The 16,202-nt window shown below is 56.7% G+C and overlaps 1 protein-coding gene across 1 annotated transcript; it reads right to left on the minus strand.

Moving 5' to 3' along the window:
- Positions 1–1,158: 1,158 nt before the first annotated feature.
- Positions 1,159–15,944, minus strand: ANHX (anomalous homeobox; the record flags this gene model as incomplete). The annotated part of the gene is made up of 12 exons (XM_079717268.1): positions 1,159–1,245; positions 1,520–1,604; positions 3,303–3,450; positions 6,837–7,129; positions 8,065–8,185; positions 8,599–8,812; positions 9,699–9,822; positions 11,784–11,911; positions 14,104–14,373; positions 14,575–14,823; positions 15,119–15,181; positions 15,480–15,944. 12 exons carry the CDS (start codon positions 15,942–15,944, stop codon positions 1,159–1,161), a joined length of 2,247 nt encoding a protein of 748 aa, XP_079573394.1.
- Between the last annotated feature and the right edge of the window lie 258 nt (positions 15,945–16,202).

The raw sequence follows: 16,202 nt of genomic DNA on the forward strand, positions 1-16,202 counted from the left end.
GGAAATGTTTTCAAACTGAAAGGCCCGAGTTTCCGGGAACCTGGAATGTGAGTGGCCATCCAAGTGGCACGCCTGTCACTCGTGATGCTCGGCCCTGCCTGCAGTTCTGGCGAGGAAGACGGGACGTGCCGGGCTGCAGGAGCACTGGTGGTCTCAGCTGAGACACCGCTCCCGGGGAGCTCCCAGTGTCCGCTCAGGCATCCCAGGCTCTCAGCTGCCCCCACGTCACCCCACCCCCCAGCAAGCACCTGGAAGTGCCCCCGTAGCCCTCTGCCTCTCCCCACTCTCCTGTGAGCCCCGAGGGCACAAACCTGACTTTGCTCCCCGCTGTACCACTTCTGTCGACCAACAGGATGGGGAGGTGAGGGTCAAGGGCCCATCCCCGGAGGGGACAGTCCTGGGTGTCAAAGCTCAGCCCCTGGCCTGTGCGCTCGGCACGCCGCTTCCACCTTGGGGGCAATTCCTTGTTCCCGGGGCAAAATGACCAGGCAAGGGGCAGAGTGCAGAGATGCCCACGGGACGCTGCTTATAACACGGAGCCGGTGGAAAGGATCCGAATATCCCTCACCAGGTCCTGATGCGTGGAGTAGTGCCCTCGCGCTGTGCAATGGGGGCCAGGCCTGGGAGGGGCAGGTGTCCGGGACAGTTAAGTGAACAGGGGAGGGGGGTGTCAGAACATTAAACTTTAATTGAACAGAACACTTGGTCGGCAAACACAACAGATCACAACAACGGGGAGGGGAAGGTACACGTGCCTATGTGCGGCCCACGCCGCACTCACCAAGGGGCTGGGCGGAGAAGGCCGGCCTGACACAGCACAGGCGTGAGGGTGGCTGCAGTGCCACACCCTCCTCTCTGAAGAGGGGCCTGCCTGCCCAGGAGCTTGACTGCAAGCTGCTGCTGCCTGAGTAGAACAGACCACCTTTGACTTCTGACTTCACGAATGTTTCTCAGATGCTTCTTGCAGTATAGGGAGTTGCCAACCAAACTATTCAAACATGGCAGGGGGCTCAGAAGCCCTCAGTGCTTCTCAGCAGAACCCCCGCCCGGGGAACGCTGGGGACCTCCTTCTTCTGTAGGGACAGAGCTGTGTAACTTGTGTTACCAGATGTCCACAGTTGCTCCCCTGGAGCACTGGTCAGGCTCCCGAGGGGCAGCTCAGCCCAGGCTGCCCCCTGAAAGCTCAAGGAGCATCCTGGCTCCCCAGAAGGCGTCGCTGGAGGTCTGGCCATCGGGCCACTGCACCTGGAATGCCAACACAGCATCACACACGGAGGTACCCTCTGTGGGCTCTGCCTTCCCATCTGGGTCACCCCTGACCCTGGGACTCACCCCCTCTGGACTCCGTTAAGAAACACCGCCCATGACACCTGCCTCCCAGTTCTCATTCCACCAAAGTCCAGCCTTGAGGCATCCCTGCCCCATGTTCAACTCTGCCCATTTTATTCACTCCGAAGTCCCAAGTTGAGGACCCAGGAGTTAGGAGGGAAACCCACGGTACCTCATAGGAAGGCCTCACCTGGCTGGAGGGCATGGGCTGGCCCAGGTCCATGGCCGACACAGGGCCAGGGAAGGCAGGCGGGGCCGGGGCCAGCTCCGGGGGGCTGGAAAAGGGACACTGTCAGGACAGGTCCTTTGCCAGGCCCTGTTTGAGGCTCATGCTGTTTACTGTGAGTGCCACACCCTGAGAGCTTTCTGCCCATCAGAAGCCCTTCCTGGTGCCGGACTCTCTTTTGGGAACGGCCTCCTCCTGCAGGGCCCTCGGGTGTGCAGGATGCTGGAGGGGCCTGTGTGACACCCTGAGCAGGTGGCTCAGGGAGTCAGAGGGCACATCAGGGCAGGCTCACAGAGGAGGGGGCGGTGAGCAGAGATGTGAAGGAAGAGAAGGTCACGAGAAGGAACAGGCCTGAGGCGTGAGGGAGCCCAGAGGTCCTCAGGACCAAATCAGGGGGAGCGGCAGGGGAAGCAGGGGCAGCCGCTCGGGACAATGATCATGCAGTCCCTCAAAGTCAAACCACACTTACCCTGTGACCCAGTCATCCCCCCGGCTAGGTGTACACCCCCCCGAGACACGAAGGCAAACACGCAGGCCACCACGTGTCGGGAATGTGCACAGCAGCCCCAAACCAGGAGCTCCCAAATGCCCCCCAACAGGTGATGACAATCCACACCAAGCACTCGGACTCAGCAAGAGAAGGGGTGCCGATACACAGCAGCAGGGGCAGGTCTCAAAGTAGTCAGGCTGAGTGAAAGAAGCCATACCCAAAAAGAGTCTACACTGTATGATTTCACTTATATGAAACTCTAGAAAACGCAGCTAAAGAAAGCAGGTCCTCGGTGCTGGGGTGGCAGGGGCGGGAACAGCCCTGTGACCCGTGACTAGCAGCACAGCTATGGTGTGTAGGAGATACGTAAGTCACACTTGGAAAACTGTCCTGTGCACCATCTGAACATGGTGGTCTACTTTATGCCAACTACATCCCAATAAAGCTGTTTTTAAACTAGGTTACCAGATCAGAGCAAGGAGGAGCTGGGGCACTGGAGTCCAATGGTGATACAGCCAGTGGAGAGGCCCAGCAGGCCATGAGGGGCCCTGTGGCTGCTCTCTGTGGCTCCCGGTCATAAATGGAAGTGAGTCCATCAGCGTGGTCTGGATTTTCCCACCATCTGGCCGTTCCCGCAGAGCTTGTGACCTGGGAGGCTGCTCCCCTCTCTCCCATGTCCCCCAGTAATTCTGCCCTCACTGGGTACCTGGCCTTCTGCTCCCAGACTTGGGAGACCCCGAACCCTGGGGACCCTGTCCTTCGGCCGCCATCGTAGATTCCCTCTCCACCAGAGGACCCCTGGCCCGACATCGCCTCCTGTGAAGTCTCTGGACGCTGCCACGGCCTCCACTGGCCACAGTCCACAGCACCTAGGCTGTTCACGGCCGTCCCAAGTCCCTTTAAAACTCCAATTTGGAATATACAATCAGGATCTTGATGCTGTCCAGAAGCTAAAACAGTCTTTGGGGAAAAGAAAATGCCTGAAAGAGGCTGCCGGGGCCCAGGGAGACCTCTGGGCAAGTGTGAAGGCCTAAGCACCATCCACAGAACAGATGCCCGTATCTGCTCCAATGCTTGTCTGAGGGAGAGACTACCATCTTCTTTCGGTAGGTGTAGGATGGGGGACTGTTGAGGTTTCCAGAAACCCATAAGGAAAGGACGTACTCTGCACCGTTGGAGATGGTGAGTCTGTGCACCAGGCACCCTGTCCACGGCCCGTAGGAAGTGTCACCTGAGCCCTGTGGCTCTGCAGCTTACCTCTGGGTGAGGGTGAACTCAGGAGCCTGCAGTGGAGGCTGGGGCACCAGGAAGCCACTCGCCTGTGGTTCTGCTCGGCCACCGCTGGTACCTGGACCCTCCTCCAGGTACGTGCTCTGGGCGTTGATGCTGGGAGGGTCAGCGAATCCTGCACGGGAAGAAATCCCACAACCCAGTGCTGGGGGAATGGAGCACAGTCTACATGCAGCACAACACAGGCCTCTGCGGAGAGGTGGCCTCCAGCCTGGCCAGCCCCCAGCCTCGGCGCCCGCGCTGAGGAAAGGGCAGCCACCACTGCTGATGCCAGTGGCCTCCGCCGGTTCCCAAAGACCAAAACAAAGTCAAGTTTTGCTGACCTCAAATTTCTCTTTGTCATTCTAGATCTCACGCCAGCCCCAGCGCCAAACAAAGACTCAGCACCCCAGTCCGCCCTACGCCCACCGCGGCTGTCTGAGGAGAGACCCCGCGGTGTCCCCCGTTCACCACAGGCTGGCCCAGCCTGCGGCCATTGCCCTCCCCTTTCACCTTGGGTTTCCCCATGATTTCACTGCAGTGCCAGGTGTTACTACCTTACCTTGCCTTTTCTCTCTACTTAAAATACTGTAGAAAATCTCTCAGGGTGTCTGTCTTTCACCCTAAAAGGCAAGCCACCGTGGACGTGATCAATTCTGGGTCGACAGACATTTAGGAGCAAAGTGAGCTAAGAAGGAAGGTCCACTGCTGCCCTAAGTCTATCCAGGTGGTAAAATGAGCATGCATCCCTGATCTCAGACCCCAAACAACAGTCCTCCCTCCTGTCTGCCAGAGCCTAGACCTTCCTCACCATTTGGTGTATGACTCTACCTCCGCCTTCTGCTGTTTTCCCTTTCCTGCAGAACTTTACAGATAGTCTGAAGTCCAGGAAATATGGTTAAGTGCTAATTTGAACATTTCCAGTTTACACAGAATAGATCAGTGGGTTTTATCTTCTTCCTCCAAGAAAAACAGAAATAAAAAGCCCAAAGCCTAGAACAAAGGGAGTGTCATGGGAAGGGTAATGGGCAGGTGGGAGATGTCCATGTTCTGCAGATGCAGGGCACAGGTCTGATCCCATGGTGGGGGGTGTCTGAAGGGAAGCTGGGGCATAAGCAGGGGCCAAGGACCCTGAGAGGTTTGCAGGGAGGGAGGGAAAGCAAGGTGCTCAGGCAACCAGCAGGGAGCTCTCCAATTCCCAGAGAACACACCCCTCACATAGGCTGGACACGGTGTGAAGACCAGCTTCCCTCCTCCCAGTATGAGGCTGGCCACTGCCCATCCCAACTCCAGCCTTGTTAGTAAACATGGACAAGAAAAGGTCTCTGAAATCAAAGACCAATTCGATCAGATGGAAAAGCTGCGTCAGAGAAATGAGTCTCCAGGCTCTTCCTCTTTGGGGCACCTCTTCCTCCTCTGTTCAAGGAAGGGCCTGAATCCACAACCCCAACATTCCCCCCTTCAGGCAAGAAAGCACATTTTCTGAAACTTCTAACTAGGATACTCAGAGAAATATAAGATATTGCCTCTATAAAAAGTAATACAATCAGGGCTTCCCTGGTGGTGCAGTGGTTAAGAATCCACCTGTCAATGCAGGGGACACGGGTTCGAGCCCTGGTCCGGGAAGATCCCACATGCCGCGGAGCAACTAAGCCCGTGTGCCACAACTACTGAGCCTGTGCTCTAGAGCCTGTGAGCCACAACTACTGAAGCCTGCACACCACAACTACTGAAGCCCATGCACCGAGAGCAGATGCTCCGCAACCTCAATGAGAAGCCCACACACCACAAAGAAGAGCAGCCCCCGCTCGCCACAGCTAGAGAAAGCCCGTGTGCAGCAACGAAGACCCAACGCAGCCAAAAATAAATAAATAAATTTATTTAAAAAAATTTATTAAAAAAACAAAAACAGGTAACATGATCTATGAAGAAAGGAAAATCAGAAATAAGAAAAGAGAGCTTGGGGAACTTCCCTGGTGGTCCAGTGATTAAGACTCCATGCTCCCAATACAGGGGGCCCAGGTTCGATCCCTGGTCAGGGAACTAGATCCCTCATGCCTCAACTAAGAGCCTGCACGCTGCAACTACAGACCCCATGTGCCGCAACTAAGACACGGCACAGCCAAATAAATAACTAAATAAAATTTTTAAAAAAAGAAAAGAAAGCTTGGAGTTCTCTTAAAATGTATAACTGTCAAAATATCAGAAGACAGAGTTTAAGACAAAAGCACATACAATAAAAAAGAAAAATTTTTTAAAAGGTAAGCATTTTGGGAGATTGGTCCAGGATTTCCAACATCCAAATAACATGTGTGCTCTAAAGAGAGAACTGGAAGGAGGAAACTATCAAAGAAAATAACAAAAAGTGCCCAGAGCTTAAAGAAGACCTTGTTCTCTGGTTCTTTAAATTGAAAAGCTTTACAACAAAGTGAATTCAAAAGACTCACACCTGGGACCATCACTGTGAAATTTCAGAACACCAAGACTTCAAAAATATAAAGCTCCCATAAAGGAAAAATATGTGAACATCAGAATGACATCTAACTTAAAATGGCAACATTGGATGCTATAATTGGATGCTATGTTGGTTTCAAATTTCTAAGGGAAAAAGCATTTTAAACTCAGAATTCTGTCCCTGACAAGTCATTAATCAAACTTGAGGGCGGTTTAAAGACAATTTCAGAAGATGCAAGGAAACAGACACTACCTTGCAGGCACCCTTTCTTATAAAGTTAATTAAAGACATTCTCTAACATGACAAGAGTCAAGAAAGAAAGAACAAGACTTGCAATTAAGGAAACACTGAAGCAAACCCAGGGAAGCAGTTAAAGGTGCTCCTGGGATGACGGCTCCACACCAGACTGGGAGCAGGAAGAAGGCGGCCCTAGCAACAAGTCTTCAGAGGGGATGCTTAACACACTGCAAGAAGTTAGGGATGTGGTAAAAGCAGTAAGAAAAAAGGGAGGCAATGACAAACTACAAGACGACCTGTATGGAACCGCAGAAGACTAAAAAATTTAGGTGACGGGCTGAGTTCAGTGCCAACATCCTCCTTAGAAGCTGGGATGTCACAAGATGCTGTGTTTGGTGCACAAAATATATACCTGAATACGTATTCTTTAAAGGTATTTATAGCGACAGTTACAACTAAGGAAGAAACTAGGACGAGAGAGCTGGAAGTCTGAACAGCTCAGCCCTCCTCTGTTGTAGCAGATGTTGACTGGTTAGTTACAGGGACTGGAGTACAGGGGTGGCAGCCATTTCATTTCATTTTAACTCTTTCCTCACCATCTTATTTTTTTAGTCACGTCCACATTTTATTTTGAAAACAAAAATAAAATGAAAAATATCCAGGCTGTTGGTGGGAAGAGCCTGTTCCAACTGCACTGGTTTGGGGTCTAATCAAATACATGAGATTCAAGCAGAAAGTCCTGGCCCCTCAAAATTCTTCCCCGTCAAATGACATACAAGCAGTTGAAGCATCTGATGTAGAAACACATGGTCTGTCTAGCGTAGACCCACCTGTGGGGCTGGCCTCACCAAGAGCGGTCATGGACACAGCCAGAGGAGCACCTGCAGGGCGCATCGTGAGGTCCAGCCCGTGACTGTGGATCAGTTGCCTAGTCTGGAAGGAAACTTCCTTGGAGGATGCCAGTGCAAGAGACATCAGCCACGACTCGGGGGCACCCAGAGAGGGGTCCAGCATGTTGCTGCCAGCAGCCAGAGGACAGAAACCAGAGCCAGGGCAGATGGGAGGAAGAGCAGCAGGATCGTGGCTAGGCCCCTCCTGGTACATCTCACCACCCTGCAGAGACCTGGGGGGCAGAGCAAACACCATCCCTTGGTGGGCAGAGGCTCCCTCAGGCTGGGGTAGTGGGGCCTGGGAGGAGACTCCAGCCCAGTTTGGGAATCTGGGCTCCGGACTCAACGCAGCCACAGATGGCTGTGGGGTCCACCCCAATCACACTGCCTTCACAGTTCTCCCTGGGGCTGCAAGGGTTCCAGAGACACAAAAAATACTACCGCTGGAAACCTAAGACACATTAGCAGTTTATCTACAAGGGCCTTCAATGAAGCATTGTTCCACAATATTGAAGACTGAAAATGATTAGCAAGAACCTAATAGTTGAATGATTAAATGAAGGTGGATCTTAAAGGAATGTGAGGCAGCAATTAATAATTTAAAGAATTAAAATAGTCCCCAAATGCTCCCTGTGTCTCAGATGGTGCTCCTGGGCTTTTGTTAACAACCCCCTGCCCCTGTAATCTGTGTCATGACATGCATGGCAGGGTCCATCACTATCCCCATTTCACAGGTGAGAAAAAGCAGACACTGAGAGGTCACGGGAACCTGCCTAAGGCCACACACCTGGGTAGTGACAGCCTGGACGTGAGGTGCCAGCCCAGGTGGTGTCATGAGAGATGCTGAAAACACAAGTGTAAATGGAAAAAGTGGGCACAGCTTGATGTTTATGCAGATGTGGACCTGGTCCCACACTCAGACTCAGTCCTGCTGCTGCCGGCACTCTCTTCACAGCAGTTTGTGCAGCACCACAGGGGCAACAGGGTGAGGGGAAGCGGCTGGACAGGGCCTGGTCTGTAGCAGGAACTCAAGAGACGCTGGCTGTCACTAACCTAACGATATACCAGCCATACCAAACGCTCAAGAGAAACAGACCACGAGGGCAGCGGGTTTGCCTTTGGGGAACTGAACAGGGGACGGTCCCATGGCCCACGTGGGTGGCAGTACCTGGGAGCTAGTGACTTTGGCATGGTCTCGTCTCCAGAGAAGTCTGGGGCCAGGACCAGTGGCTCCCACGGCCCTTGGGTGGTCTCCTGGGTCTGTACAGACCCACGTTCCTCAGGTCCTGCTAAAAGACAGGAGGGGAAGCTGGGTGATGCTCAGGGTCCCAGCTTCCTTCCCAGCAGGTTAAGAACGGCCATGCTGGCTGCCCAGTATTCTTTGTTTGTCCCCTGATCTGTCTTTGGTCTGAACCAACACCCATAATTAGGAACCCAGAACACCCTAAATTCTAGTGCTTGGCTCACTTCCCACTGACTCCTGGCCCTGGCCGCAAAGTAACCTCTCAATGCAAAACGCTGCTGCAGCCCCACCTGGGCCCATCCTGAGCCCAACCTGACCCTCAGCTTCAGCGATCTCGCTTCCCACAGGGTGAAGTCCCAAACGTGCAGACGGGGGCTGGCGGAGAGGGTCCTGTCCTGTAACCAGTGACCCTACCTCGGCCTGGCCCTAGACACAGGTTTTGGGAGAGGGGCCACTCACCCGACCACTGAGGCCTGTCCACGCACCCAGAGCCAAGGTGCGGCTGGCCTGTGAGCTGCGGGGGGCGCGGGCCGGCCTCCCTCGCGATGCGGTCCTCCACCGAGTCCCGGGCTGGCGCCGCGCGCTGCACAAGGGCCCTCTGGCGCCGCCGGTAATTGGCGAACCAGTTGTAGACCTGCTCCGTGGTCAAGCGCGTCTCCGAGGCCAGGTCCTCCTGCCCCGAAACAACACGCCGCTTGCCCAGCCCGCTCCTGAGACGCGGGGCCGGGACACCAGCGGGCCGGGACACAGGGCGGCTGGGGTATCACGCGGGCCGGCGCCGCGGCCTCTGGCCTTGTTCCTCCTCAAGCCGCCTCCCGCCCGACGGCCACTCACAGCCGGGAGGGCTCGGCAGGGCTTGCAAACCGGACCCTCCCGAGGCGCCATCAAACCACTGACCGCCCGCCTGCCGGGCCGGTGCGAGAGCGCGTCGGCCACGACCGACCCTGCGATCAGGAACCTGTCCTTCCTCAGGAACCAGATCCGAACCACCACGGGCCACAGCACGGAGCTCCGGGAGGGCCCCGCTGATTGGACCCGGAGAGAAGGGGCAGGGCGATCACCGGGAGAGCCCTGCTGATGATTGGACCGGGAGAGAAGGGGCGGGGCGATCACTGGGAGAGACCCGCTGATTGGACCGGGAGAGAAGGGAGCAGGCCAGCTTTATGAGCGGCAATGCTCTTACTGCTGCCCCCTCCACCTGCTCCCGAGCGCTCACCCGCGCATCCCTCCTGCTGGAGTCCCGGCCGCGGTGAGTGCTCAGTGAGCACCTGTTGCAGCCACCCTGGATGACGAGGTATTAAGACTCCCGTGATGAAACTAACCCCGCCACGTGTGCAGGCGGCTGCCAGCCAAAGGGCGCCGTCCCCAGGACAGTTCAGGGCAGGCGGAGAACGCCAGCGCCCTGGCAGATAGGCCGCTGGGGAGGCGGAGAGGTGTGGCTGAGGATGCGGGTCAATCCCCTAAGGGTGGTGATGTCACCTAAGGGTGAGAGTCCCCTAAGGACCGGAGAGGGTAGGCTAAGGGGAGGGTTGCCTGGCCTCGCTCTCATCTGCTCTTACCCGCTCGGCCTTGCTGGGGTTGGCGCTCACACCCAAAGCAAAGTCCTGCAGCTTCTGGCGAACTTCTCTGGGGAAGTTCCGGCTCTTGAGGCCGTCAGGGCAGAGGGAGGCGGGCGGTGGGTTCCTGGATGAGGACAGTGAGGAGGCGGTTACAGACCCCCCCCCTCCGGAATGCACCTGTTGTGCTCCCCTGGACCTCCTCTCCTCTCACTGGCCACCTCCCTCCCCTGAAGGACTGTGTGCTGCAGTCCCCGGGTCCATCCCCTGAACAAGGGAGGGGTCTCGTGTTGCCCGGGCCCACACCCCACACTTTCACCAGGGTTTCCGGTACCACTCACTGACCAGTGGCCGTGACTGGTAAAGCTGGGGGATGGGGGTGCTGAGGTTGGTGATGCTGCCCTCTTTACTGAGTGTATACTAGAATTTTTCCAAAAGAAAAAAGTGACATATAAACAAACAGCACCGGTCTATACAATATTCGCTACCCAAATGCCAACTGAACAAACCCCCATGAACATCGAAAACACACCCCACACATCCCAGTGGAGCTCAATCACCCATTCCCCACACCGTCCCCTGCACATCCCAGTGAGAGACCACCACGTCCCTGCCCATCAGGCCAAGAGCCCTGCAGCCAGGTTTATTCTCTTTACCTTCTCCAGTATATTCAACCTATCGGCAAATCCTCTAGAGTCAATCCTGACACAACTCTTTCCCCAGCCATGGCCACTCCCAGAAACTCCAAGAACCTCCCACCTCTGCTCCTGCACTAACCATCTGCTGTAACTCCAGTGTCACCCCTTCTTATGCCCAGAGCACGCCTTCCCTGTGCTCAGGCCTCTCCAAGGCTCAGCCCTGTGCTGCAGCCCTACCACAAGCAGAGGGCCAGTGAGTCACAGCCCTCTACTGAACGAGTTCCGTCTAGCATTCCTTGCTCTCAATTACGGGATCTGCTTTGTTTCCTGGTCTACTGTCCATCATCCACACCCGCAGGCAGCTCCAGGACAGCAGGGCCCCAGCACCTCTAGTAACGCGCAGCAACCAGGGGCCTCTTCACAAACACTGCATGCTGGTCCCCAAGGCATTTACTTTGCTGAGCCACCCTCTGGCAGGCTGTAAGAGCCTATATGGAGGGACCTGACTGCATCCCTGAAGACCTCAAGGCTGATTAACTGCTGGGCTTTGAGGACGTATCTGGCGGGCACCATGAGAAAAATTCTGTCTGATCCAAAAGGAATCCATCTCTTCTTTCATCAACCAGGTCCATGGCTCAGAAACTCCTGTCACTTGGGCTTTCAGGAGCTCAGAGCAAGACTTGCAGCCCCTCCTGGCCAGTGGGGGACACCCAAGGTCAAGAACAAAGGCTCTACAGTCTCGACGTCTAGGCTGGAATCCTGCCTTTGCATCTCTGTAGCATGTAACCAGGCAAGTGACTAATTCTTCTGTGCCTTGGTGTCCTCATCCATGAACGGTGATGGTGGCAATGATGGTAACTAGCAGTCGTGACGTGTACCGAGTGCTGATAATGGTCACGGTGGTAAATATTATCATCTATCCAGCAGCCACCATGTACCAGATGGCCTTCTAAGCACTATGTGTATCTCATGTGATGCTGGCAGACCCTCACCTTTATCTCTCTTTTAGAGGTCCTGCAGCCCTGAGGGGCCGTGCTGGGATCCGGGCCAGGCACCTGCAGAGCCTGACCATGGGGTTAGCGGAGCTGAGGGGCACCCATCCTGCAGGAAGCGAGTGAGATCAGGGTGCCCACCTGCTGCCTCCCTCACTGCAGGGCCCTCACTGACAGGCAGCGGCTCCTGCTGCAGCTACAACTTTTGGCCTGGGTCCTGGGAACAGCTCCCTGTCCTCGCCCTGCAGGCACACGTAGGAAAGCATCCCCACAGCCAGCCGAGCGGTGGAGAGGAGGCTCAGTGGCGGGCACCCGCTGCTGTGGAGCCTATTACCCTCTGTCTATTACTGCTTTCTCTTATCTCCCTGCCTCTACTTCACCTAAGTCCTTCTGTGGTCTTGGAGGGCAAATCCCTTGGGAGCACCAGGGAATAAGTGCCAATAAAGGCCGGTGCCTACCTCTTCCTGCACCGGAACTTCTGCACCGGGGTCAGTGTGGCCACGCCGAGCCTCTTCATGACCAGATGGTACTGGATGTCATTCCAGAGCTGCACCAGCTTCAGGCTGCCACCCGGCACCCGGCATCCCTGTGGACAAGAGCCTGCTGAGACCCAGCACACTCACCTGCCCCGGAGCCCCGCTGTACACCCAGCCTGACCACTAAGAACACCCGCTCGCTGGTGCCCCGCGCCGAGGGCATGAGCCCCATGGCCGGGCTCCTGTCCCAGCAGGCCCTCCCACGAATGGGAGGCAGGCACAGCTCTCCCTCGCCCCCCCAGGTGAGGGCCAGGCAAGGGGAAGGCCAACTCCGGGCTGTGGCCATAGCACACAAGAGGCCAAGCCGCTGAGAACCACATGGTCAGGCGAGGCGCCTGAGGCTTGATCCCCGTCTTGCGTGAAAGGCCTTTCTCTCCCACCAGCAGGGCGGGCCCCTGGGGCTCAGTGAGTTCATTCTGAGCTGAGGGGGACGAAGGGGTCCCGGTCTGTGCCAGTGACAGCTCCCCAACCCAGTGCGGCTTGGTCATGTAACCAGACTTTAGCGATGGCCAAGGACGCTGAGTGTGGGCCTCCCCTGGACACAGCCCCTGTGGTCAGTATGTGGTTCATGCCTTTAACCCCAGTGTTCTCAGGCCCATCTTGGTGAGGGAGGTGCTGAGAATCATTTAGCTTTCTCTCAACAGCATCAGAAAAAGCCCATTCTGCTGGGCTGAGGCCTGCAGTCTCCTGCCAGGATGGAGACATCAGCACTACCGTCAGACAGGGAACCCACTTGGAGCCTCCCCACCTGCAGGAGTGGCCCTTGGCGGGAAATGCCCTTTCTTGATGCGGTAGCCCCATCCTTTCTCTCAGGGCTCAGAACACATCGCTTCCTCAGAGACACTTCTGGACCATCCTGAGTTACAGTCCCTCTCCTGGGAGTTTTTCATCACTGATGTCACACTCACATTCCATCACTGACTGCCTTCACGACAGCTACTTCAGCCCTGTGTGTTCACCCATTTATTCTAACATGTGGAAGGCTGAGCCCTCTTATGTTCCAGGTGTTATGTTGGGTGTTGGGGATCCTTTAATGAGCAGAACTAACGCACCCCTGCTCCTGGGGCCTGCAGTGCAGGAGGGGAGGCGGATCACGGAACGAAAAATAAGACAGGTTTCTAACCGTGAGCTGAGGAAGGAGCCACAGAGGGGGATGAGGGCTCCCTTAAGTCCTTGGGAATAAAGGAGGCACCAGCTCGACGGGGTGACATTTAAAGCAGAAACCAGACAGGGAGGAAGGCACCAGCCACACAGAGTGGTGTCCAGCCTCTGGCAGAGGGAACGGCATGCACAAAGGTCAAAAGACAAAGATCTCGGGAGTTCCAGAACCGCAAGCAGCCAGCACAGCCACTGTGCGGGAGCCAGGACGGGACGGCAGGCTCTGGGCCCGCGCCTCGGCACGTACCGTGGTCCCATCCTCAGTTTTAAAACTGCCTCTGGCTGCTACGTGAAGACTAATAGATAGAGGGGGCAGGAGAGGACACGGTAGTGGGGCGTGAGCGCCAGGAGGGTGCCGCAGGGCTTGGGGGAGAGGGAGCAAAAACAAAGAACTGGGCAGAGTTTAGTATCTTAAAGGTAAACTCAGCATGAGTTATGCATGGACTGTAATATGGAGTGAAAAAGGGAAACACAGGCCCCCAAATCTCTTATTAAAACCTTTTGAGCCAGATGTATTTTGGAATTCAGAATTCCTCACACTTTAGGAAGTAACACAGGTATATACTACATAATTTGCACTATCCCAGTATGATCTAGGACAGGAAGCATCCTGCAAGCAAACATACCAGGATTTGGGTAGCAAAACGTACCGCAGTAACATTAAGTGGATAAATAAAGACATAAATAGTTTCCCATCAATGCAGCTCAGGTTTGATGCCAATTGAGTTGAGGTTCAAAGTACCACCAGAGGAGTGACAAAGATACTTGTGGTTTCAGAGTTCCCAAATGCAGACCAGCAGCTAAGGGACTGCGGTCCTGGGTCTGTTTCATTGCTTGCCTCACTAACCGGAGTGCCAACTTTCCAAGCCAGGACCACTGGTCCAGGACCAGAGGGATTCGATAGATGGACAGTTCCGTCTCAGGTTAGCAGGCAAGTTAGAACTTAGTACAGTGAGAGTGAACGGCCCTGGCTCGGTTTATAGCAGCTCTCCCCAGGCTCCTGCTGACTTCCGGGCATTTCCGTCGTCTTCAGGCTGGTGTGGGCTGCTGGCCCTCTCCCCGCCCCGCCCCACCCCGGTCCTACCTCTAGCAGCTGGCAGGCAGCCCGGTGCTGTTCCTGCTGGGCCAGCACGCTGGCGCACACCAGGGCCACGTCCGCATTGTCCAAGAGGTACAGGCGGAGCTGGCTGTCCAGCACGGCAGCGACCAAGGGCTGCACCTGGGCGGGGTCGTACTGTACCTCCCGGCACAGCCTGCCGGCGAGGGTCACCAGGTCCGCCAAGGGCAGGCCAGCACCTCCGCTTCCCCTCAGCAGCTGCAGGAAGCTCTGCATCCCGAGTCGGGTTGGACCCGTCTGCAAACAAAAGGACAGTCAGGACCACCACCATCGCTGATCGGCTGACTGCACATCAATCCTCAGACCAACAATGCGATGCCTCTCTCCCGCCACAGGTACTTGTATCGTGGCGCGTCAGGGCCCCCCCCCGCAACAGCGTAGACCCCGGCGGTGCACCAAGGCCCACCCAGCTCGCTGCTCTGCTGCCAGACTTCTCACTCCGCACGCCTGGAACCTCTGTCGGGTGCCCTCGTGCCCCTCACCCGCCGTGCCACCTCTGTGTTTCCCCCACTTCTCACACCGCTTGTCACTGCGTTTCCTCCTTCCTTCTCCGGGGTCTATGGGGGGCGGGCCCACCTGCGCTGGGGTCATCAGATCCCCCCAGCATCTGCCAGATGGAGAGCAAGGCCTCTTGGAGCGGCTGGGCGGGGCCGCGGGCCAGGGGCTGCGCAGACGCCCTTGGCGCTCCTTCGGAGGGAGTCAGAGGCCCGCTGAGGCGGGACCAGCAAAATTCGCTTTTAACTATTTTAATTTTGGGGGGGAAAAACCCTTATATTTGAAAACCACAAACGTTTAAGGGTTGCTCTAGTCCGACAAATTAATAAAGTTAGAAAGGGAAGGGAAGAAGGAAAGAAGGAGGGACGAAAACAAGGAAAGAGAGAAAGAGTGAAGGGGGGGAGGGAGGGAAGGCACCGAGACAAAGAAGTGAACACGTGCCGGCCTCCAGCGCAGCCCTGCTGGAGTTTGGGCTCCCTGCCCTCACAGCGCCGCGGACACCAAGCTTCCCGCTCTGCCCGGTGAGGCACAGGCTGAGAGCTGAGGTAACCTGCAAAGGCCCGAGGGCGGGGGCCCGGCCAGGCTGGCTTCCGTGTGGCCCGTTGCACCCCAAAAGCCCGCTCTGCCGCCCTCCCACCCCGACGCAAACAGGTGAGCCACGGCAAGCTGGATCGAAGGCTTTGCATTGTTCTAAAACACTACCGTCTAACTATGCAAACAGACACCAAGTTTTAACAGCAGAGAGAGTTTGCTTATGGCGATACTCAATCGGGCCAGCACCGCAGGCATGACTCCCGGTCTGCGCCGGGTCCTGCAAAGCACCCGTGCGAGGCGCGGCCATAACGCACGCCGGCAGCTTGCCAGCCGCGGCCGCTGAGGTAGCTGGCGACGGCGTTTTCAAACAGCACGTGCAGACCTGTGTCCACAACTACCTCACTTCTGTGGAACAGGCTCCTGGAGGCGAGGGTAAAGGGCGCGTTTTCAGTCGCTGCTGCCAAAGCGCTGTCCGCAAGGATTGAGAGAACCTGCGGAGAACTGCCGCGCTCCCGGCGGAGGGTCTGGCCTACTTCCAGCTCTTTCCTCCCGGCAGGGCTTCCAGGGCGCCCGCCAGGGGACGCGCTCTCGCCGCCGCTTCCGGGCCTCAGCGCCTTGTCACGGGCTCCTGCCTCAGGGCCCCACGTTTCTTCCCGTCGTGAGTTGCAGGAGGCCCGCGACCCCGCACCCTTCGAGGGACCCGGATGTTCCCCAGCGCCGACAGCCCCGCCCCACCCGGCTCCAGGAAGGGCGGGAAGGAGGCTAAGGGCCGAGCTCATGGAGAGGGTCCTGGAGTTCGGGAAGGAAGTGGGTTCGGGGGGTACCCCGAACACTGAGGGGACCCGGCCCGGAGGGGGCGGGGGGCAGGCGGCTATGCTCTGCGTCCTGCCCAGACACCTCCGTCTGGCCGTGGCCCTGCGCCGCAAGACCTCTCCCGGCGCCCTTCTCCCCGCGGGGCCCGAGAAGCCTCCCGGGCGGCCCGCCCTGGACGCCGGACTCAGTCACCGTCGCCCGGACGCCCCTCTCGTTCACTCACC

The sequence above is a fragment of the Hyperoodon ampullatus genome (assembly GCF_949752795.1).
Source record: "Hyperoodon ampullatus genome assembly, chromosome: 13".
In the NCBI taxonomy this organism is placed as follows: Eukaryota; Metazoa; Chordata; class Mammalia; order Artiodactyla; family Ziphiidae; genus Hyperoodon; species Hyperoodon ampullatus.